Below are 25,829 nucleotides of genomic sequence, written 5' to 3'. Positions count from 1 at the left end.
TGGGTCAAACTTTACCCTATTAACGCGTTCGTAAGATACATCTGTAAGCTCACATTAATTAGAATCGGCAGCACTAGTAATGACATTCCTCATTATAATATCTTCTTCTTTTTTCTTGCAGCGGCTGAACAAGTTTGGAGCATCAAGGAAGCCGGAAAACAGCTAAAAACGAGCGAAAACTTCAATCAGCGGTATTCGGGCAATGCAATGATTAATTGCGATTTCCCCGAATGAGTGTGATGATCAACAAGTTTAGTTGAATCGCGAGAAAAAAAAATAAAAAGGCAGCAAGTAAGCAAAAGTGTCAAATTCGCCTGAGTGAAGTGCAGTAGCGCTGCTTTAGTGCCTACAGGAAAGGGGCAAAATTCCTCTGTCACAATATAGAAAGAGTGTATTTAGTGTGTGTTCTGCTGGATAAAAGGAACTTGGAAAAATAGTTTGTGATATATTGAAGCAAACCGACGTGTGCAACGTGCGAAGAGAAGTGTGAAATTCAAAGATGAAAAAGTGTGACCACTAGGTATTTGCAGAGCAAGTGATATACGCATAAGATAGCAGGCAAAAGCAAGCCAAGCATAATCGTGTGGTTTTGCGGCATAAGAGAAATCCAAGCATTGGACTTATATAGTGATCAACAATAAACAGTTCGAGCAAATTGAAAGGTATGACCATCCAACAAAATTGTAATAACAATTGCTAATTCGTCATTAAGTTTATCAGTGTAGCTCATAAAGTTAACAAAAATATATGTTTCTGGAATGAAAAACAATACGCAATTGTAAAAAAAATTAGACTTCTTTCTGGTTCTCATTGGCTCGAAAATACAAGTAACGTACTTAAATAATGCTTAGCTAAAAAAAGTGGAATCTTTGTCAAAAACGTTCTGTGAGATTATATTACACAAGAAATTGCAAAATTGGGCCATTCAAATCTGTTTTTTTTATTCCAAAAGGTCTACAATTTTGTGTGCTATATTAAAAACAATTCGACTAAATACTTCTAACTCCTATATAGAACCGCATTGAATTATTATTAGATTAGGATTTATTAGTTACCACGGTTGTATTTTTTGCTTTAATGGCGTACACAAAACGCAAATCTAAAACATTTAAAATAAAAAAAGCTTTGATTGCAATTACGCTGTGTTCGTAAATTCCAGTTTATTCTGTAGTACAGAAAAATGAGAGGAACAAAATGACTTCCCTGAGGAACATCAGATGTTACTGCACATTATTGCCCGTTTCTTTGGTAACAAAACGCGCTGCACAATTTTTTGGCAACTTGAAATCGTCGCAGGCAAAAAATGCGTGCCAGTGAGTGAGCTAAACCTATATATTTCGTTTGACTAGGACATAAGCTTTTGCTTTACTCTATTTTGTCGAGTAACCAAATTTGCACTCGCGACGAATTTGGCGACGATTTCGGTTCGCGATGGTTTAATTCATCGCGTTCTATAAGGTGGGAAACTTACAATATTTTTACTCGTACACCATTAATTTTGGTTACCATTTACGTTTTCTTCAAACACTGCTTAGAATGAAATGAAATGTTTCAAGTGGAGAATTCCGATTGAGCAAAAGTTAAATATGCGCATATGATATCACCATTTTGTGATACAAGCGGATGGCTCGGCATGAGGCTAGTTGAACAGTCTTGCTATTTTGCTGCTATAGAATTTAGAATCATGAATGACAAGTTTAAAAACTTTAACTGGCTGTTTATTAATTATACAATATTGCGAACTAACAATTAATAAGGAATAATCCTGAAATAAAGAGCTTTTTGTGTGAGTAATTATTTTATCTTGCTCAATAGGCGTTGTCATTCAATAGCGAAATTCGACACCATACATGGGCACTCTAGTCAAACAAATATTCGCTGAAACTCAGCAGTGACTTCAATATTTAATGTGCCATATGCATACTATTGTTTGCAACACAGCGGATTCCCGAAGCGGGAAATAAGCATGCCACAGGTGGCCCACTTTGCAACAATAATGCTGCAGGTTATACAGATTAACCTAAACCACTGTGAAAAGGCACAGGAGTTGCTTTGGCAAACGGCAGCCGAAACGGGGTGCGATATTGCCATTATTGCGGATCCCTGCCGTGTCCCCTGGGACGGCGCAAACTAGGTAATCGACAAGGGTCAGAGGGCAGCGATTGCCGTGATGGGTAGATACCCGATCCAGGAGAGGGTCTCGTCCAACCAAGAAGGGTTCGTGATTGTTGTGGTCGATGGCGTCTGCATCTGTAGGAGACTTCAATGCTTGGGCTGTCGAATGGGGTAGCAGGTGCACTACCCCTAGGGGACAAAGCTTGCTGGAAGCTCTGTCCAAGCTGGATGTAAGTCTGGCTAACGTGGGATCCGTCAGTACCTTTTGTAGGGGGGTACAACAATCGATCATCGACATCACCTTCTGCAGCCCAACGTTGCTTGCCAACATTGCCGAGGAAACGGCGGAGCATGTGATGTTTCACTGCCCGCGTTTCACGACCACTCGGCGGGTGATGCAGGCGATCGTTGGGGAAGACACCAACGCCGACAACGTAGTGCAGAGAATGTGCGCTGAGCAGCGCGCATGGGTTGCCGTCGATAGGGCGGCAACGGTGGTGATAACGAAGTTGCAACGGCTAGAACATTTGCAACGACAGGGCCTGGCATAGCTTAGCTAGGGTCAGTAATGGGCTGATTGGGCAGCCCAGGCCCTAGGTGAAGGGTGGTGGCGGTATGAAGTGACAAGGGTGTTGTGTGAACCTACACACGCAACGGTTGAGTCGGAGTGCTTAGGCGCGTCCTCCCTCCTGAAGTAAAACCTAACGGTAGTGCCGAGAGGGGTTCAGGAACGGACAGCAGGATAGTTTTTAGTAGGTAGGCGCATGTTGGCACCAGGTGAATCCTATTCGGCACCGTGAAGGTGCTGTCTATAAAGATTTTCTCCCTGCATAAAGAATACAAAAAAAACCTACCAGAGATCTGGGAATTTCCGGTATGATTTTTGCTACTCGATACATTTAATAATGCAATGTATTTTAACTTTAGTCCGGGTCCATTTGTTCTCAAGTACGAGTCAATGTCTGTCTGAGGCTAACTGTACTTGAAACCAAGGTCTTTATGATAACGTGCCGCGCTGCGCAATTCCGTGGGCTAAGATGAGATCAGTGGTGTTTGCTCAGAATAGCAGAAGCTCCTGCGACCACATCTGGGTCTGGTTCGTGGTGTGGTGTTGGGACTCCGTCGTCGTCGTCGTCGTCGTCACTGTTGTCTGCAGCATAGAGCCGGGTGGCGCGTATTGTTTCGAGCAATCGTTTCCTTTCAATTCCATCTTGGCCACTCGCCGCCAATTTCTCAGATTTGTCGGAAGTCACCTTTGTATTGGTCGAGCCAATTTGCACGTTGAGCCCCACTGTCCCTGGTACCGGTCGTGCTTGATCGTGGTCGTGGTGGGGTTGATGAATTAAAGGGAACCGTTTCGTTGCACTATCGTCCGGCATCCTTACGACGTGTAGCCTGTTGACTTTCGCCAGATGTATGATGAGAATCTCTCCAACCACTACTTGTAGATTGTAACTCATATGCCTTCGACACTCTGTGCTTTCAGTTTGTACTTCTCCAAATCGTCCGCAGCACCTTCCGCTCAAACACGGCAGCGTATATTTCCTGTGCGCAGCGTCACAGCGTCAAGTCCATTAAGGAATCTATATATAAAAGCCATATATTTTCGTGGTAATAATCACCCACATTAAGCAAAGACTCAAACCAATCATGCTAGATTACATTCAAGACGAGAAAAAGTAGTTGCACCTCATTGAGTTACATTGCGTTAACGTTACATAGTGTACCTCCGATTTGCTCTCAATTAAACGCGAGGCGACGCTCGCGGGTTACAGCTAGTTATTAATGAGGGTGTAGCGAGTAATAAACGTGTGAATTGTATCGTTTGATTGTCTTTATTCTTAGAAAACAGGAAAGAGCAAGTTATAACAGTGTGGGTAGAAACGCAATAAAGAAATTTTCAAATTTACGGCGTGTTTCCAGTTTTGTTTATATGACTCAACATCCTCCCGCCGGCGATAGAAATCTCGGTCACATCCTCTGTACATGTCGCTGTCATCAAAGGGAACAATTGCTCGTTTGGCTATGGAACGCTTGAATACTCCGGTTGCAGTCTTTACAGAGACGACTCGTGTGTAGCCATCCTTGCCTGGATGGAGTTCGGTAACTCTCCCAACTGCGAGGATGTCCCTTACAAATGTAAATTAAACCTGCGAAGGCCTAATTAAACCTACAAAGGCCTATGTACATCGTCAACTTCGTACGGCGGCGTATGCTTCTTGATCGCAACGCTTTGTGAAGGGCAAAATAGGCCCTAGGCGGAGGCGCGCGTTTGTTTCGTTTGAGCTTCCTCCTTTCATTTATTTAGTCCGCCGTCGCAAAGTTCCCGATTATAATATCAAAGTCATCTACGAAGAATAGGAGTTGACTACTTTTGGTGAAAATCGTGCCTCTCTTGTCTCAACCCTCGACGCGTCTCGAAAGGACTCGAGAGTGTCCCCAACATGCGCACGAAGCACATTACTCGTTGCAATATAGCTCAGTCACGTCAATTTTTCCGCAAAACCGTGTTCGTGATTATATGCCATAGGTGGTCTCGTTCAACTGCATCATATGCTGCGTTGAAGTCAATACAGATGTGATGCGTGATGATTTCTGCAAGATCTGTCGGATGGTAAACATTTGGTCCACAGTAGCGCGAACCCTCATGAAGCCCGCCTGGTAATTCCCAAAAAAACAAGATCTGATAAAATACACGCTTAAACAATTTGACCCACTTTCACAAAAAGTGGAACAGCTCAAAACATGTGTATTTTTTACACACTATTTTGAGTAAAACTTACTTCTTTTATGAGTTCGACGCAAAAGCTCATTATTAAGCAATATTTACTCAAAAAAGAGCAATATTTACTCAAAAATGAGTGCCATTTCACCCAAAACTGAGCAGTTCTTACACAAATTATTATTAATTATAACTCAGTTATGAGGTCGGCCTAAACTACTCCGAATTGAGAAATTGCCAAATTACTCTAATTTTTCGGCTGTTCCACTTTTTGTTAAAGTGAGTCGGATTTTACTCATTTTTGAGTTGAAACTCACTCATTTCTGAGTTAATCTTATTCATTCGAGAGTTAATTTTTTTAAGCGTGTACCTTGTAGGTGACGTTTGGCAGTGTTATGCCGCGATAGTTGCAGTAGTCAAGACGATCACCCTTTTTGTAGATAGGACACTTCACTCCTTCCATCCATTCCTCCAGTAGCTTCTCCTCCTCTCAAATTTAAGAAATAGCCCAATATAGAGCCAGCGATTGTTGGCCAAGTTTATAGAGCTCTGCTGGGAGGTGGTCCTTGCTGGACGCTTTGTTGGCCTTCAGCAACCCGATTTCTCGTTTGACTTATTGAAGATCAGGTGCTGGCACTCCTAGCCCTAGGTTAACTCCCGTTTCGCCTCCTTATGTGTCATTGAGGTGTTTATCGAAGACTCGTTTCTTGTTTTCTTGTTCAAATTGTGTTTATTTTTTATTCAAATACCTCATTCGGTCTCTATCTGAATTGCTCTATAACCCACGGAAGGACGTACTTAAAATACCTATGCGGTAGCGATCGAGGGAACATGGTCAACCATTTTATAACGTTTTTTGTTTTGCTTAGATCCAACCTAGGTTCGCCCTAGTTCCAATCGAACGGCTGTCAAAACGTTTGTTTATTCACTCTGGTTGAACCTAGTTTCGTTTTTGGTTGAACTTTTTAGACGACGAGCTCGCCCTTAGTATTTTTGCCGTTTCAACCCCGCTATTATCAATACACTGACAACCCGAAAACGTTTGTTTATTCTCCCGGAAATAATTTTTTTATTCAGTGATCGGGTTAAAACTAACCCTAACTAAAAAATAAAAACGCTATTAGTCTGTGAATAAAATTACCGATGTTTTTTCGTTTATAGGTATTTAAAAGCTTGTGATAATATTCAACATGTATATAGTATTCCCGCATGGGTTTAGTTATGTGATTTTTTCGTGCTCGTTACTTTTCGATCTAAAATATTGAACTTTGATTCATTTTCACAAACAAGTTCTAAGCAAATACTTACAAAACTTCTTGACGTTCAGTTTTTCGTGCTGGTCTAACAAGCCAATCGTTTTTGATTCGAACATACGAATCTCGGTTAGGTGGTTTTGCTACAGTCAGTAGGACTAGCCCCGTATCGTTGCACTAGCTCAGTAATTGTCCTGTGCTCTAGTACCCGGTGCTCACGGTGGTCTCTCACATCAAATTGCATCACGGAAGAAACGCTGTAGAAAATTACCTAACGGGCCGATCCTTTTCAAACTTTCAGTCAATAAAATATAGCCCATTAGTAAGCTTTTGGCATATTTATTTCATTCAGCTTCAATACCATAACCGTATGCTCGCACCTTACGCTTAACTCCACTCGAAAAGCTTTGTGTAACATCTCGCTGCAGCTTCTTCTGTACGGAAATCCACTTTTTCTTCATGTCTTCCTCACATTTGACCTCCTTAGGATGCTTCCGTAGTGCCTGCTTCATAATAGGCCAGTATTTTTCATATGGCCTTAGTTCCGGTGTGTTGGGGAGATTCATGTCCTTGGGTACGAAAGTAACCCTATTGCCTTCGTACCACTCCATGACATCCTTTGAATAGTGGCACGACGCTAGATCCGGCCAGAAGATGGTAGGGCTATTGTGTTGCTTCAACGGAGAAAACAGACGGTTCTGTAGACACTCATTGAAGTAGTTTACAGTATTCACGAACGGCGCACTCTGTTTGCTACATGAGCAGATCACTTGCCAAATCATGCATTTCTTGGCAAACTTTGAAAGTTTCTTCATCCTTGCTTCCTCCGGAATATCAAACTTGTGCTAGGTGGTGAAGTACAGTAACCCCTTAAGCTGCCGGAAGTCCACCTTGGCGTTAGTCTTATCATCCATAATGAGAGAGTTAAGAATTTTCCAAATGTTTGCGCAAAATAACGTGTGACGTCATTTTCTTCAATTTTAGAAAAACTGACCGCGATAAAAATACAGGTATACCTCGATAATACGTACCCTCGTTAGTACGTACCCTCGATAGTACGTACCCTCCATAATACGTAGGGGAATGTCCCCGGTTATGAAACAGGTTTTGTTTTTTGGCCATTGCTTTTGAACGGATTATTTAATTCCAAATTTTTTTAAAGCATTTGACAGATTGTAGACTTACGTATGTTTTTGCTAAACACAGCATATATTTTTTGATTGAAACAAAAAAGTTTCAAAGCGAAATTGGGAGACAGAATTTTTTTACCAAAAAACAAAGTGTCCCCGGTTGTGAAACACTTCGAAAAATCCATGAAAGAAAATAAAAATAAATAAGAAAATAATGAAATATGAAATGAAAATAAAATATTACATTGATTTATTAACGGAAAACATTTTAAATGCAAAGTAATTTATCAGTATCTTAATTTAATCATCTAAATCTAAACTGTAATCAATGTATGTAAAAACAGGAAGTTCTCAAATATCTCAGGATCTCAAATATGCGGATTTGGCTCTCATGTGCCTGCAAAGTGTGGTTAAAATCTTTGTGATCATTAAAGTATTGAATAATCGTGTTTCTGAACTTTTCATAACCGGAGAACTTCACTGTTTCACAACCGGGGCGAACGACGAGTTTGTAAGAATTTATGTAATATTTTTTGAGTAAATTGTTTCACTTAAAATTTGTCTGTGTAATGAAATAGAGGTCCAAAACTAAGGTTATATGCATTTTACTGCTTTTTTCTATTTTATTCGATAGACAAAAAAATTAGCCCCAAAATATTCTAAAAAACTTTTTCGGGCATGTTTTTCGAACACATTTCCTACAAAAAATTCTACAAGCTGTATTTCGATTGTTGTTTGCTCGAAAGGTAGAGTACAATGAGACGAGCCGTTGATAGTAATTTGGTAGTGCTAGCTTAATAAACACGTCAAAAATGATGGGTGTTTCACAACCGGAGCCGTTTCACAACAGGGGACAATCCCCTACATATTGCCTCGATAGTACGTATTCATTTCGCGTCGATAGTACGTACATTTTCCAGCAACACTTTATTTGTTTCATTCCAAGCTTTACAAGGGCAAAATTGATTTAAAAAAAATAAAAATTAACTGCTATATTAAATCAATACCACCAAAATATATATTTATTCAATAGTGTAAGCAAATTTGCAAATTTCTTGAAATATTAAGCATAATATAACAATGCTTCAAGGCCTAAAATTGTGATTCGATAGTACATACATTTCGGTAATACGTACGCTAAACGAAGCAAAGGTGTACGTACTATCGAGGTATACCTGTGCAGTATAAACAATACACTCTAAACTACTTCTACCCAAATTTTCAAGAGAAAATACCCATTGAGTAATTTTCTACAGCGTTTCTTCCGTGATGCAATTTGATGTGGACCACCCTTTAGGAAGTTGGAGGTGTAGTCTCTGACTGCGTCACGGATATTATTTTTAGCCATCAACTATCACAGCTTCGCTCGCGATGACCATTGGTAACATTGAGTTGGGAGATTTCCAAAACAAACGACTATTTGCCATCCTATTTAAGAAGAGTTTGCAGAATGGACTTGAATTTTTGTAGTTTGCAGAACGGACCTGAATTTTTAAGGGAAGATGTAGAAATCATCGAGGGTTCAATTACCAGAAGGTCAATTATTATAGAGATGGCGTTTATGGGGCTTCTATAGATTCCCTGACTTTCATCTTTTATCGTAAGCTCGACAGGCTTTGGTGGATCTATCAACATGTTTGTTATCCTGCTTCTATTTGAAGTGCAACATGTGTTACGGTTAAATGTGATTGATCCATAAAATATGTACGTGTCCGATATATTAATTCTTAACAAAGGTCTGATCCGGATTCATTTTCGAGCACACGCTTCACTACCTCTGTTTACATTTGCAAAGATTACATTGTTTATTTTTGTCTGTCTCAAGATGCTCGCAAATGTATGTGTTTCCGATGTTTATAAAAGAGTAACAATAATCCTCTACCAGTCGCCAATGGAAGTGATGCCGCATTAGTCTAGCTTTATTTATGAGCGCATAACCGGTTGCAATACCGGCTCAACTAATGACTTAATGGGAGGCAGACGTGTGTTGTTTTGCTTTTTGTTTTACGCGACGGTACGGTGCGACATGATTCAACGAAGTTTCCACATGCGATTTTCGAAGCAGACGACCCATGTGTACTCAGAAATCGAACGTGGGAGAATCACCTGATCACATGATGCAGTTTTTTTGGTTTCGCTGGCTGAAACATCTGCATTACAACTTTAGTAATGGCTAGATGAGTTCACATGATTTTATAGAAACACTTTAATCGAAGGTTTGATGTTCGTTGTTCGTTAAAACAAATCTCTAAATCGAAATACTAAAACGTGAAAAAATGTAATCTGGAAAAAATCGGGTATCTCTGAGCTTTTTTGAGGTATCGTAAACCTTTCATCTGTTCTTGTTATTTGTTCAGGTTAATCATAACACTCTGTCTATAATTATTTTTTCTTTGAACAATTGTTTTGACAAAAAATGCTATGAAAATTCCATCAATTCCACGTTTATCTCCATCCACATTTAACATGCTAATTAATTTTGATTCGAGCATTTTCAATGCAATTTTTCCTTCAATCGAACGTCTCCCTTTCAAGCCCTTCCTTCCATTTATATTCCTTTTTGCCTTTTTTAAAACTATGAATCTTCTATGAATGACGTTTGAATGACTTATGTTGAAGCAAAGCAAGCAGTTTGTATAATATTTTCAACAGAAATGGCGACCGAAATCACATGGGTGAGTTCAGAATCGCAATTTGTGCTCTCCCTACAAAAAATTTAAGCGAGGTCTGTAAGAAACCGGCCAGTGCGTTTCGGGGTACGATACTGGTCTAACAAGTCAGTTGCCGTATGTTCGAATCTCGTCAAGGCGGTGCTGCTAGATAGTGTCAGTAGGATTGTTGTACTAGCCCTATAATTGTCCTGTGCTCCAATAGCTGGCTGTGAAGTCTGTCAACAAAGAAGTCTTTGCTTTGCTGTGTGAATAGGTCACTTATGTAAAACAAAAAAAAACGGTTTTCGGTCGAAATTATTTTTCCAGTTCTACACTTTTAAATTTGAATAGATTCGACTGAACTAAAACTTGGTGGAAACTACTCAAAATGCCCTTATAGTGTACAAACTCAGGTTCAGAGTAGTGTTTCAACCAAAACAGCAACACCTCAACCGTCTGACGCCCTCTTGGAATGCTGTTGAAGTACAGCAAAGCACCGAATAGGCCCTTGGGTGGTGCTGTTTGCTCATCGCAATTTTTCAGGTTTCTTCAAATAGATATTTGGTAGGCGATGAGCCCCAGCAGTATGCCTAAAATCAGCTTTATAGTTAACCAGCTGACCCGGTAAACTTCGTAATGTCACAAAGTAAACTGTCCCGTGCATAAATTATAAATCTCAGACAACCTTTGTCACGATATGGAGTGGAATTTTGCAAGTCTCTGTGCTCAACCTTTGATGATTCATTTTGAAAATTACGTCAACTATGAAACCATGGATAGTTTTATGCACAAATTTTCAACTTATCCTCGCAATAAAGTAGAAAACAACTCCCCCCATTGCTACGGCAGATAAAAAAGCAAAGCCTAGGTGCTACATTCCGTTATCGAAACTTGACCTTTTCACGGGAAACCTCGCTGTCGCTCGTTCGGACCCAACTGAAGGAAAGTAAAACAGCTCACGAGACCTAGGAAAATAAATAAAGCTAGTATTTTTTTGAAACGATGGTTCTTTCTACAATTGAAGGGACGGTAGAGGAAAGAAATGAAAATTTTTTTGTGAAGGAGGAGAAAGAGCGGAAAGGGAGGAGGTGAGGGGGAGGGGGTATTAGTAGCTACGCTTAACGGTCTATGGCTGTCTCGCCTTGAAACGTGTATAGTATTACTATCGCTGGTTTTTGGTGGTATTGTTATTGACTAATATTGTATGGAAGAGTCCAAAATTTTTCGAGTTCGGTTATTTCTCGGTTATTTCTTCCCTCCTCCTTCCAGAGAGGATAGGGGTTTCGAATCACCATAGAAGAAAATTCTGCCACCGAAAACCCTCGTATGCCAAATTCGGTTCCATTTGCTTAATTAGTTCTTGAGTAGTGCAGAAATTTCTGTTTCATTTGTTTGCCCCGCGTTTTAATTTGACCAAAATGAAAATCTTGCCTAGAATACATATAGTTCAACCAAATTCATGAATCTTGTTCAGGTTACTGCTTAATAGGCCGAAAATACCCACAGGTATCCCTCTAAGACTTTGGTATTGAGATACTTCAAATCGGTAAGCGGTTCGGGAAAAAAATACTTTTTTTAATTTTTGCGTACAGATTTGAAATGAAACGTATAACACTGATCCCTTAGTCGACAAAACTGGTCATTTTTTCATTCTAGCTGCAATGTATAGGGATAGGTAAAAGTATAAAGAAGTTATGGGGGCCCGCGAATGTGAAATATAAGTATTTTTACATTTGTGTCACCTATAACTTACCAGATTTTTTAGGTAATCGATAGTTTTGCTTTAACATTAAAATGATATTAATTATAATTTGTTAAATAATCATGAGACATGACATCGTTAATATCGCCTACAAAAATTTGTCAACCTTAGGAACACAGTACGCTCAGAAATCTTGTTATGAATGCAAATCAAAGCAAACTTTGTAGCCCATATGATTGACTTTTTGTTATTTTTATCTGTTTCTGGTTTCTATAATTAACAGGCAAAACACAAGCAGTGCGCGAGAGCACAGCGTACGCACGCCAACCTCGAAGACAGCCAGGCAACAGACAAAGTGAATGAGCAAAGCAAAACTTGAAAGTTGAGATAGGCCCAGAATACATACACATCAATCAAAAAATGAACATTAATTCGGGCAGCGCATCCGAAGCAACATCATCAACAACAACAACAACAACAACAGCAACATCTGTGTCGCCTATTTCGCCACCGACCGGTACGGAAGAAGAGGAGGAATCCACTCTGGTCGAAGTTTCGCCTTCATCGTCGTCATCATCACCATTAACGTCGTCTCGAACGAGCAGCACCGGTGCGGGTGACGATGTTGAACCGCATCCGGAAGTGAGCATTGGGAATGAAACATCCCCGAACACGATGGCTATAGGTGTTCACGCAGCTTCAACAGATACATCAGAAGCCAGTACAGTGGCATTAGTTGAAGATCTGCCTCCTCAGCAGCAATTTCTACTAGCGCCGGTGGCAGTGCAGGTTGCTAGTGATCAACAATCAAAGCAACAATCACGACACCACGTACCGTTTCAAAACTCATCATCGCTTTCAACTCCGTCCTCATCCGAAGAATTCGACGAATCTGTGGCTACCAGCAGCACCGAAGGCGCCTTGAATGTTTCCAGTAGCAATAATCTATTGAATAACAATAGCAACGTAACAGGTAACAGTGAACAACAAGCAACAGGCCAACAGCAGAGTGTAGTCGAAAGTGTCCTTTTATCATCGCCAATAGTTACGGTGGTGACCAGCACGCCGGAACGTGCTGCCATAAACAAAGAAAAGGAAGAGCAGAGCAATGCACCAATAGAGATAGTACAAATCTTTCCCTCCACTGCTACATCGCTATTCTCGTCAGCTACATCATCAACATTTTCATCCTCACCTTCCACTTCGAGCACATCGCCAACGTCCTCATCTTCAACCTCATCTTCACCTTCCGTTTCTCCGCTGGCAGTGGATCAACAAACGATAGCGTCAAGTACACCACCTTCGACACAAGTTCAAGCGGAAATATTGAACGAGATGAAAGATGTGACTTTTCACGGGACAGTGCCGGAAAGCGTTTCGAAAACTGACAAAGCTGCCGACCGAGAGCCGAATCCCAAATGTCCGGATACTGTCCAATCTATACTTACGCGTAACAGCCGACCATCGACGTCGTCATCACCGCAATTGCATAGTAATCTGAAAAAGCGCAAATCCGGCAATCTTGGCGCCGAAATCGAACGACGACGGGTATCGTTCCCGCAAGATACGCAACTCGTCACCGGCTACCTGGAACCGATCGATCCGTGGGCCTGTGGTATGTAAATCTTAATATTCCTTTCAATATTGTTTTGACTACTAGATGGTAGATGTACCAGTGATTGTGGGTGTACCAGTAATAGTGGAAACTCGAAACATTTCATGATTTTGTCGGATTTTAGAATGATTTCGATAGAATATCAATTTTCTATTGTTAAATATGTGTTTGTTAACAGTTTTATCTAAGGTACATAGTTAAAATTTAGGATGTTGGAGCAAAACTTACAAATTCCTTTTGAGTAGACCAATACGGTGCAATAATTTAAGAAATTCGTAACAAACCATAGCCTGTTAACAAACCTACGTTGTTATCCACCTGCTGCCATGCTCACTGCAAGCGTTACTAAGGGCGGTAAAAAAATCTTTCTATTATAGGCAAATTTTCCACTATTAGAGGAACATTATCACTACTTTAGGAGCACAGACTAATGTCAGGAAAAGCAATATTTTGGTGACCGGACGAGAGCAATAAATACGATAGCCATACGGACGGTTGCCATACGTACGAATGCCATATAGACGAATGCCATAAAGGACGGGAGCCATAATATACGTTTGCCATAATCCATACATTCAACGTTTCCTAGATAATTCAGGGCGAGCCGGCCGCAGACAACGGCAAGTGTTCGCCGGTGACCTGCCGTCGGAAGAAATCACAAAGCAAAGCCGCTTTTTTTGAACTGAATCAATTAGGCCTCTTACGACTTGGTCGCGCTGGTCCTTTAAGCTTGGAACTGGTCGAAGTGTAGTTCTGGGCCTCCATACCAAAAATATGAATTATGGCAAACGTACATTATGGCTCTCGTCCATTATGGCAAACATACATTATGGCATTCGTCTGTATGGCTCCCGTCTATTATGGCAAACATACATTATGGCAATCGTCTGTATGGCAATCGTACGTATGATAACCGTCCGTATGGCAAACGTATATATGGCTGGTGGGGTGTCGTCATGAAACCACTAATCTTCCCAGGATTAGCAGACCAAATCTCACCGGGAGATAAACCCTTATTGAAAAATTTACTTCTGCTCGTGATATAACGCACCACAACTGCATAGCAGAAGTTCAGAAGTTTCACTTTTTAAATTACAAAAGCAAACAGATATGATTATCAAGCCGACCAGTGTTTTTAAAATGATATCTACATGCACAGTGGCCAATTACTAGGCCAGAGTATGTACAAAGAGATCTCTTATCTTATTAGCTTTTTAGTAGTTTTTGCGTTTGAAGTTCTAAATCTTTTTGAGTGGTTGCATCCCCTGACTGCTATCCAATTGGCTATCACTTTTTGTTCTTCCCAGCATCTTAATTCCATTTTTATTGTGCAGCTTGATATTCCGCAAGAAAGCTCCGGACCAATAAATTCCTTAACTAAGGCGTCCGCTATTTTATTGCGTTCAATGCCACAGTGTTCAGGAACCCAGTACAGATTGACTAATAGTATTTTTGTATTTGCTTAGATCCAACCTAGGTTCAGCTTTGTTCCAATCAAATGGCTGTCAGAACGTTTGTTTTTTTTTCACTCAGGTTGAACTTAGTTTTACTTTAGGTTGAGCTTTTTAGACGACGGGTTCACTGTGAATATTTCCACAGTTTCAATCCCGCTATTTTTAAGTGGTTCTGAATTACCAAAAGGACCATCAAATTAAACATTCCTAAATTTTTAAAGCCTCAGCGCACATTTTTCCGCTTCCAATTATACGAATTCATGCAAAGGCAGCAAATTGAGAATTGTCTCTAGTGCTTTCGATGGAGTACTGCGCATTGCTCCGGTTATTGCAATTCATGCAAGTCGTTGGAAGTTTTGCAAGCTTTAAATCAGCATCAGCTTTCTCTGTTTTTGGGCCCATATTAACGAAGCATACGTAATTTTCGGTATAATTTCTTCTCTTCTGTTCGGTACTCTTACCACTGCGTCCAGTATTTTCAACTATTGTGGTATGTCCCATTTATTTCTTTTACTGTACGCTTTAAGCTTACATATAACTTCGAGCAAATAATAGGCCTGTAGCTGGTAGCTGGAGCGAGACAGGTGCCAATTAGGAATTACTTGGTTTATGAACTTTGTTACCCTGATCGACCCTTTTTGAGATACTGCAGTCTGCGTCCTCTTAGTGAAGTTTGTGGAGCGTCTTAGTAGAATACAAAACCTGAAATTAAATAAAAAGGAAAACTTTACAATTTCGAGTTCAAAATCAGATGCTGATGAAACCAGCAAGTCGTAGGCAAAATACGTATCTGTCACGAATAAATATCCATAGTAGAATTTAATTGGAAAGTTTTCTTTTTTATTTAATTTCAGGTTCTATTAGTGCTCCACAACTTAGAGCAAACGTTCCGAGGTTTCGCTCTCGGCGTTCACAGGCGACAAATATCAAGTTAACTAATGTTTATTTGTGCGTCTTAGGAGAATACCTGACGTTATTTACATCCACAAACGTTATTTACATCCTTTAATTCTACTACTATGTTTTATTGATAAATACGTATTTCGGTCTCGACGTGAGACCTTCTTCGCGGGCAATAATTGATATTGAAACAGCGGCCACTAGCTGCAAACTTCCAACTGACCAAATGAATGAACCTTTTCGGAAATTTTTAAGACGCATCCTCGTCATGAAAATAAGTTTGATATGCAGACTATCAAAAAACTTAAAGAAAACCCAGTATTTTATTAAAAGGCGAACAAAGGTAATAAAACCGTCATACTCATAATGGACAAAACTGACTATGACGATCAGATGCCCCAGAAAATTAATAACGGTTCATACAGGCAACAGAGGATTAATCCCGTTGCCGAAATGATTAGACGTGTGGATAGAACTATCCAGGATCACAAGAATATCATTGGTGATACCTGGAAAAATTTCCTTTTTTTCTTCTTTTTTTTAAGGAGACTGTCTAATTGGCATTCGCCTCTGATCTTCGTATTTCTAACCCTGTTCTTCCCAGAATAAAGGGCTTTCCAAAATCCACAAACCTGGTAATGAAATGAGGGAAATTATTTCTGCAGTAAGATCGTTGCAAATGATATTTAATTTACTCGGACAATGTCGTGTCACAAGACCGATAAGCGTGCTGAGATCTCTCTTATTGAGACTCAGCAACTTTTGAGTAACCTTAATACCCGGCCCTAGAATGTTTTTTATTGTTTGAGCGATGGTACGGCCATCCAGAGAGAGAACAACCGGTCTAATAAGCGTCTTGTTCAAAGTACACTTTGTATGGAGGTACAGTATATTCTATTCGACCGCAATTGCTTATAAAGCCCATAGGAAGGACGACTTCCGCTGACAAAACGCCTTCGAATTTCACGGCTGGTATCAGTGTCCGCCGTTACCAGTGAGCCAAGGTAGACAAATTCGTCTACTAGCTCAAACTCATCGCCGTCGATCGTTACATTACTGGGCAAGGGATGTCGTTCGGGTTCGGTTCCGTCGGCAAGCTCCTCTGGTAGCTGTTCCATGTCCCAAATTCTAACAATTAGCCGGTGCATACAAATGTCAAGAGTGGTTACAAATGTGTGAATTCTTATTTAAATCTCTTCTCTTATTTCGACGTTGTGAAAATTCATGGTGCAATACGCTGCTGTTGTTTAAGCACATACTTTGCCAATGAGGATGGCCTGTGCTGAAAAATATTTTTTGTATATAATCTTCTAGTGATAAAAATTTCACGATGGCGTTTATAGTTGCTACTGGCGAAAGTATTGCATTGCATTTTCATAAAAATGTTTTTTTTTTCTACGGCGCCGCTTGGTTCATGAGTAGGGAATTGTTGAAAAAACTGATGTCCGAGTAACTTGGGCTTTCCCTGGGAATTTTCTGGGAAAAAGGAACCGACTACGGGAAAGGGATCAAGAAATATCATTAATAATAGTTTTCCAGTGGTACGCGGAGCAAAGTCTATGCAGAAAACCGCTTCTGTCGTAAAATAATGTTTTTTGACCTTCACGCACCTATTTTCAGAAACTAAACATCTACCGTTGTTTACTGGCTGTAATTACCGTTCGATCTGGTTTTCTGTAAAGTTTCAAGTGGGATTACGCGACAAATTAAAAAAATCCCCGGAAGATTTCTAGTAAAATAGGATACGTCGAATTTTTTAAATATTGTTTTCGTTCATAAGTCTATGAAGCATACCCTTGCACAAAATTTCATGAAACTTTCTTCCAAACCTATCATATAAAAAATCCTCTACTGATTCTCAGCTATTTCAACGGATTATATTTATTCCTCGGTTTCCTCCAAATCCTTGTTAATTTCCTAAACATTGATTGATTTATTCAATGGAACTTGTCAATGTTGTCAATGAAACCTTTTACGGGTGTTACTGGGATTTCGGGTTGTTTTGTTGCATTAGATGCGCAACATGGACTTCTGCTAACTGAACTTATCTAATAACCAAAAGTTTGTATGGTGATTAAAGATTCATTTCATAAATAAGTGTTTACTTGAAATCTCTTTTCAGTGACAGTCATTGGTGTACCTGATTTGATAGAGCTTTATAAGAAGTCTTGCGGTAGGCACGGTACTGAACCACTCTCTGTAGTACTTGAGCACTTGAAAGAACTCGACCTCAGCCAACAGCAACGAGTACCACTACTGTCGCTGAGGGATCAGAATCTCACCCATGGTTCCTGCGAAGCGCTGGAAGAAGTGTTCAAACGTGTGCAATATCGATGTATCAACGTGTCGCATGCCGGACTGGACGATACCAGTGCAAGCGTTCTGTTCGATATGATCGAATACTACGAAGCGACCAACGAGCTGGACTTTTCAGACAACCTGGCAATGACCAACAAGAGTTGGCTTGCTTGCATGAATATGGTGAAGAAAAGTCAAGCTTTAAATGTACTTATCACGCGAGGGCCAGGAATTTCTGAATACTATGCCAAAGATCTAGCAACAGCCCTCAATACGTCCGCAATTCATACGCTTAAGTTAGAACATTGTGAATTGTCCCAACGACCACTAATGATGTTGTGCAATGTGCTTAAGGGAAACACAGTGTTAAGAGAACTGTCGTTAGCTTATAATCAATTAACTTGGGAGGATGCAAAAACTATCGCAACTTTACTGCAATCAAACCGTTATCTTCAGCTGCTGGACATCTCAAATAACAACATTGGCGTGAGTATCGTTAAATGGGCAATGTTTCGTAATAATACCTACGTTATATATCCATTTCGTTCGTTTTAGGATAATGGCGTCGAACTGATCGTCAACGCACTCATCGAACAGTCAATCTATTTTAAAACGCTGCAAGAAGCAAAGCCAAAACCCGAATTCAGCATCGCAGATCTTTCGAGTAGTTTGAACAGCATTAACAGTAACAAAAGCTATTTCCCAAATTCGTACAGCAAAACACCTCAGCATGTCACGCAGAAAACTACCCAACGCAAAGAAAGGCAGAGGAAAAAGCAGATACAGCAACAATTGCAACCGGGTCCAGTTTCCAATTTGTTAGATAGTTGCTTGCCCACCGAAACTACGTCTGCAGTTCTACTGGATGCCACTCCGATGACTCCGCCACCAACGCCAGCCTTACCGTGTGCGAGCACTCCGTCGGAAGATGTATTCCTTACGTCGCCGAAATTGACACCACCACAGGTTGTGCAATCCCAAGAAAAGAAAACACCACCTATTTCGCCCTCGCACATCATACCAGAAAATGCAGCCTCCGAGCTAACGAAGCTGGAGATGGCAAATAGTACAAACGATGATAGCGGTATTAATAGTAGTGTTTCTAGCGATGTGGAACAAACGAATAGTGATAATTGCAATAACGATGTAAAGTCATCAGTTTTAGAATCTGAGCAGAAAAAAGCGCTCAGTGAAAATCTTTTAGAAACGCGGACTGCGTCATCCTTGAAGGTTTCACACCAAGAAAGAAAGCATGACGTGATTGCATTATCTGGAAAAAATACTGATGAAGTGAACGATAGTGGTGGTGGAAAAGAAAATGTTCCTATCAATGAAGGAGATATCAAATCTGTCGAGCTTATGTCCGACGTCGAACTGGTTGAAGGACCTAAGAAAGCAAAGCTCGCCAAACAGGACAGTGTTACGAACGAATCCGAGTTAAGTATATCGGAGATTAGCAATGTAAAAGTGGAAATTGTTGCAGCTGAACAAAATTTACTTAAAATAGAAGACCCTGTGGATGAAGATACACCCGAAGTTTACGCAGACTATGACGACGATTCAAGTTTGAAAATTGTAGAGGAGAATCTTTTAGTTGACAGAAGCATAAATGCAAGTACTAGTGAAGAAGTGAAGCAACTGGTGAGTAAAGGTGACGTAGCCGAGAATGGGAAATCTGACGCGGGTGACAACGATGACGGTGCATCATTAATACGGGTTCCATTGAAAAAAGATGAACTGCAACTGCTGTTAGAATCAAAATCGAAGAAGAAAGCAGAACAGGAGCGCGAGGTTGAAATTACCAAAACCCAAGTACTTACAGCGCACAGCTCAGAAATCACTGAGAAAGAAAACGTTAATGTAACGAGCGCACCGAAGCAGATGGAAACGATCCCACTTAAAATAGTCGAAATGCAAGATAAGCCACTATCATCTTCCTTGGATAGTGCATGTTTAACAGATTTTAATAATTCATTCTTGGCTAGCAGTCAACCACCAAGTTTCCCCACAGAGCGGTCTTTTAGTTCGGAAAGCCTCAACAGTGAAACCTCCGTAGACTCAAATGATTCGAAAAGTAGCTTGAAGATCATGCAATCGAAGTTTGCTGCACGAAACGGTACACTCGAAAGGCAACATTCGAGTGTTAATAAAGAAGCACAACAGACGGAGCAATCCCTGGCCGCTGCATGTGGGTTGCAAGTGCTGGTTTTATGGAACAATGAAATAACCAGGAATTCGTCTCAAAATTTTGCCGATTTAATTGAAAACACTTCCACATTGGAAATTCTAAACGTTGGATGCAATCTGTTGTGCAATGATTTCGTGGCAAACATCAAGGACAGTCTTAAGTCCAACACCAGTCTAACCAGTTTGGGCTTACAAGGAGCACATCTGTCCGATAATGGTGCTAAAGCGATGGCGGAAGTTATCGAGTTTGGTGGTAATTCCACACTGCAGTGGATCGATCTGAGAAACAACAACATATTGGCAACAGGATTGGATTATCTAAACGAAGCTCTCAAGTCGAATAAAACAGTGACAAGAATCGATCTTGATGACGTGCCACGGAGAGCAATGGTATTTAAAATTACGGAATGAACGCTTTATAACACGATTTATTATATTTTTTTTTATTTTCAGGAAAACTCAATAGAAGTGGGTTCGGAGTACTCTCGCTTTTTGAACAATATCAGAGCTCAGTGTGAGCGCAACAAACACCCACCGGAGCAAACAGAACCAATCAGTACATCGATCAAACGTGTTCGCGACACACACTTGGGCTCACGCAAAATTTCGCTTACCTGTACATCAATTCGGGCGCCGCCAAGCGCAACAGGAAGCGACAAGCACCATCATCATCTGCTGGATCCAAGCAAGAAAAACGGTGGGCGCTTACGTTCTCCATTGCCAAGTCCTATTCCATCACCAAGTGCATCCCCTGTACCGAGTCCGTCACGCAATCGGTTCCAGGTGACACGTGTTGGCGAGTCTGCCGGCAGTAGTAGCAGTCTCACAAGTATTAATAACAATACATCTACCTCACCGTCGCCATCATCAACGGGTAGCTCGCCGACACTGTTTTTCGCTGCAAATTCCCGTTTTCGTGTTGTCACCGTTGAAGAACCGCTATCATCGAGTGTTGCTAACTATTCACAGAAAAAGTCATCATCTGTGTCGCCATCGCCGCTTGCAGTCGGTAGCATCGGTCGAATGCCATCCATGGGTAGTAATTCTGCGCCTGCCCTGTCGTCATACGTCAACTCGCCAAAGTTTAGTTCATCATCATCGCAGACGGTTGCTAACATACCATCGCCAACGGTGCTAGCACAACAGACTCCCAACCAGGTACCACAGCAACAGAACATACCGCAGCACCCAATACCGTTCACAACCACAACAGCGCCAGCGACACCAAAATCGAGGCATACACGAATACCTTCCACCAGCAACAATCCGTTGAATGATTCTCTCACTTCAACGACATCGGTCGATAGTCCAGATCTCGAAGTGAAACGATTTATGAGTGGTAGTACTGGAATAAACATTAACACTGTTTCCCCTAACGTACATTCTTCTACAATGGACGATAGCTGCTGTTCGTCTATAAGCAGCAGCATTGGCTCAATCGATAATGTACAATTCCCCAACGTTTCTATCAGCTCAGCAGATGAAAGCTTCGATTTGGTAGTAAGTTCACCCTCTTCATCTTCTTTGACGGTGAGTTCGATTAGTACGGCACCACTTAAAACGCCTAGTTCTCAACCAGAGGACTGCAAATTTGTTCAAAAACAACGGCAACGCGACGATCCACCTGCGAAGGACACCGCTAGTTTGATAAACGTTAATCTACTGAAAGTGAAAAACAATAGCCTGTCCAGTCTGGAGATGAGCATCAGTTCACAGGAATCGCTGTACGACGTGCACGATTTGTCATCGGCAACATCTTCGGGATGTTCGCCCTCGCAGGTTGGCGGCACTAGGTTGGCACCTCCAACGAGCGAAAATTCCAACGAGAGTACTCTGACGTCGGTGCAAAGCTTGGAAAAGGACAAGCAAGGTGGGTTGGAAGATGGTCAAAGAATTACTCTAGGAACACGCGTAACAGTTAAATTGATTGTACTATTAGCTAATGTATATATATGAATATGATATTTTATCAGAATTAATTGAAAGGTTTTAGGCAACCGAATGATTGTAACGTTCCAGATCTTCTTATATATGAAGTAGGTTGTTGGCGGTTGGACGAATGCTTTTCGTCAAATCTACAAAAAGCTTATTAGATGTAATGGCGTATGGCTTGGTTAATTTCGTGCAAACTGGAAAAACGCTTTTGATTGGCTTAGTGTATCCCTCTGCCAAAACAATTTATTCGTCCAAGTAGACAAGTGTGATGTTCAATTAGATAATTCCATCAAGTTTGTGACACTCACTTTATAATCGCGTTTCAATATACTTCGATTTTTCACTATATTGAATGACAGTGGATTCGAAGTTTGCGGAATAATTTCATCATTATCTACTTCGTACCAGAAAGACGTCATAAAACTGTCTAACGAATTGCTCTAACTTAGATCTTTCATACTGATTTGGTGAATGCCCGCAAATGATACGTTTAATTTACAGTTTTATACATCCCCTATCCTCTTAGTACCATGTAAAATACCATGAAGCAAATACTTTCACGAGTATAAACGTCTAGTTTTGTTTAAAACAAAACTTCACGTCTGAAAATTTTTTACTGACGGTATCTGGGATTTACAGACACGAATGCCACTCCATTTGATTTCGTTGTGTCTAAATTATGTACAGCTGCTAATAGGGTTAAAAATACCTGGATTACCCTAATCGAAAACGATCGGGCTGCGGTTGTAGATTTGCTGGTTTCCATCAAAGTCTTTCAATGAGAATCGATTTTGAACACGTTCAATACACTACACACGAATAGTTCGATTGCTATAGCACAGCTACTTTGCAACAAATCAATAAAATACCCGCTGTATGGATCTTTGCTTCTCCAGCGTTCGCAGTCTTGCTCCAGAATGTGCGCTGGCACCGGCTCCTCTCGTCAAGGACGCCCTCCATCATCCTCCATTGCTAATTTCTAATCGCTAACATACACCGTCCAGGATGTCTGATGCGCCACTTTCCGTGTACTATGATTTTAATCGTGCCGATGACCTAACCTTATCCAAAGAACTTTAACGTGTATCGACTGGGATGGAGCCCTGGATGCTAATGACGTTAACGCTGCTGTTTTGTCCTTTTCGCATATTTTGAATTACATTATCGATCGCCACGGAACCGTATCTATCTTGGATAAACGCTACGCTGTATCGCCTTAAATCCGAAAAAAGCTGCTTTAAAGCTGTACTCAAGGTACAAGACCCAATCACTACGAAACCACTATCTGGCGCTCAGTAGGCGTTACAAAAAATTCAGTCGTCACTGCTTCCGTAAATACTTAAACAACGTTCAGCGCAGATTAAAACGTAACCCCAAGTCATTCTGGAAATATGTGAATGCTCAACGAAAAGACGACGATCTTCCGCCAGCCATGTTCCTTGGAAACGACACTGCTACTATTATGGATATGGTTTGCCAACTGTTCTCACGGAAATTCTCAAGTGTCTTTGTCAACGAAAGGCTGTCTGACACATAAGTATCGACTGCATTAAACAGCGTTCCCAATCTTGGTAACTCTCTCAATAACCTGACTATTGACGATACTATGATTAGGCTAGCCGTTTTGAAAGTAAAAAGCCCGTCCTCCGGTGGACCGGACGGCATACCTTCAATTTTTTCGATTTAGCTTATCTTATCGATTAGCTCAGGTGTATTTCCTTCTGCCTGTAAATCCGCTTATATGATGCATTTGCTTTTGTTTGTTTATTTGTTTATTTGTTTATTTGTAAAAAAATCGGACACAAGGTGGTCTTCATGATATAAACACATATGACAGTAAATACATACAATAGTACAATTACAAATTTATCGTCTACGAGAGAGTCGTTGAAAATTATTAGGCGTCATGTTGAAATCGAACCAACCGTAGAGTTCGTTAAACCGCATTGCCATAAATCGGATAGGGTCGTACAGTCCGTAGTTTGCATTCCGTCCCTGCAGGTGCAGGAAATACCTGGTTCTGAGGGGTCGTTCAGGAGCATACAGATTTAGTTGGCTCAGAAGAGCGGGGCTGTCAATATCTCCTAGTAGCAATCTAGCCAGGAACGTGGCTTGAGCGTTGGCACGTCTTCTTTCAAGAGTCTCCAAGTTAAGCAGACGGCAGCGTTCCTCATATGGCGGAAGGTTTCTGGGATCGCGCCATGGAAGACTGCGCAAAGCATACCGTAGAAATTTTTTCTGCACTGCTTCGATTCTAGTGATCCAAATTTGTTGATATGGACACCAGATCACTGATCCGAATTCCAAAACAGACCTTACAAGTGCATAGTACAAAGATCGAAAACAGTACGGGTCACGGAACTCCTTGGCGATTTTAAAAATAAATCCAAGTTGCTTATTGGCTCTGGAGATAATGTCGTTGTAGTGTATACGGAAGGTTAGTGCGCTATCCAGGACGACACCAAGATCACGAATGTGATAGACGCGTTGTAACAAATGTCCTGCCATGGTGTAGCTAAAAGCTATGGGCTTATTTTTACGATGAAACGAGATGGCGAAGCACTTTGAGATGCTGACGGTAAGCATGTTATTCGAGCACCAATCTTCAAATTTATCCACAAGGCGTTGCAGTTCAATGCAGTCGGAGTCCCTTTTAATGGCTTTAAAGATTTTTACATCGTCAGCATAGAACGATCGACAGCCAGGTGGCAGAAGAGCTGATAGTTCGTTTATAAAAAGAGAAAAGAGCAAGGGTCCAAGGTTGCTCCCCTGTGGCACGCCAGAGATGTTGTTGAACGAGTCGGAGACCTCTGATCCGATCTTCACACTTAGCCTACGGTGTGTTAGGTACGAACGTAGCCACTTGCAGAACGGTGCGGAAACTCCCAGCTTCTCCAGCCTAGCAAGGAGGATGCCGTGATCCACCCGATCAAACGCAGCTTTCAGGTCCGTATACACTGCATCAATTTGCACCCCTTCATTCATGTTTCGCAGGCAGAACGAGACGAAATCGACGAGATTCGTGGAAACTGAACGTTTTGGAAAAAAAACCATGCTGGTCTGAGGAAATGTAGTGTTGGCAGCTAGCGAACAAAGCGTCATTCACGATTATCTCGAGAACTTTAGAACTTGAGCATAACGATGTAATCCCTCGATAGTTTTGTACGTTGCGCTTATCACCCTTCTTGTGTACAGGGAACATTACTGATTCTTTCCATAGAGTAGGGAACTTACACTGCTGAATTGAAGCATTGAACAACAGTGAGAGAGGTCTAACGAGTACAGTAGAACACTTTTTCAGGATACAAGATGGAATTCCGTCAGGTCCGGCCACTAACGAATATTTTAATTTTTCGATGGCAGTTTTCACAATCTCCTCCGTTACACGAAAGACGTTGAGGTTGATGACTTCGTTAGGTGTCTTTCTAACAGCATAAGCAATTTGTCGTGAGGAAGCAGGAGCACGATTAAAAGCCTGCTTGAAGTGAGTAGCAAAGAGGTTGCATTTATCGCGAGCAACAATGGCTTTACGATCGTCCAGAAACAGATCAACAAGTAGGCCGCCTTCGTTTTTCTTAGAGTTGACAAATGACCAAAATTTCTTCGGATTTCTGCGGAAGTATCCTTGCATTCGTAGAGTATACTGCTTATACAAAGAACGGTTGTACGCTCGAAAATCACTACAGGCACGGTTAAAGTTTCGCTTGGTGGCTTGGCAGCGTGATCTTTGAAATGCGCGTAGAGCAGAGGATCTAGCACGTTTCAATCGACGGAGATGCGCGTTATATGTTTCCAGTTCATAAGAAAGGTAATAAAAGAAACGTGGACAAATACACAGAAATCTCCGCCTTATGTGCACTATCAAAA

General features: G+C 41.0%; 1 protein-coding gene across 4 annotated transcripts in view; it reads left to right on the top strand.

Annotated features, from left to right (window-relative positions):
- LOC128734312 (serine-rich adhesin for platelets) overlaps positions 1-25,829 on the top strand; it is a 46,158-nt gene that overhangs the window by 8,061 nt on the left and 12,268 nt on the right. For all 4 annotated transcript variants that reach the window (XM_053828462.1, XM_053828445.1, XM_053828471.1 and 1 more), the window contains exons 2-6: positions 122-662; positions 11,857-13,188; positions 17,665-18,326; positions 18,396-20,417; positions 20,481-21,897. In XM_053828462.1, coding sequence (XP_053684437.1) covers positions 11,994-13,188; positions 17,665-18,326; positions 18,396-20,417; positions 20,481-21,897 — 5,296 coding nt within the window. In that variant the 5' untranslated portion in view covers positions 122-662; positions 11,857-11,993. The remainder of the gene's footprint in view (positions 1-121; positions 663-11,856; positions 13,189-17,664; positions 18,327-18,395; positions 20,418-20,480; positions 21,898-25,829) is intronic.

Source organism: Sabethes cyaneus, chromosome 1 (assembly GCF_943734655.1).
Source record: "Sabethes cyaneus chromosome 1, idSabCyanKW18_F2, whole genome shotgun sequence".
In the NCBI taxonomy this organism is placed as follows: Eukaryota; Metazoa; Arthropoda; class Insecta; order Diptera; family Culicidae; genus Sabethes; species Sabethes cyaneus.
The sequence above is the reverse complement of the archived record's forward strand: the minus strand, read 5'-3'. Positions and strand labels throughout refer to the sequence as shown.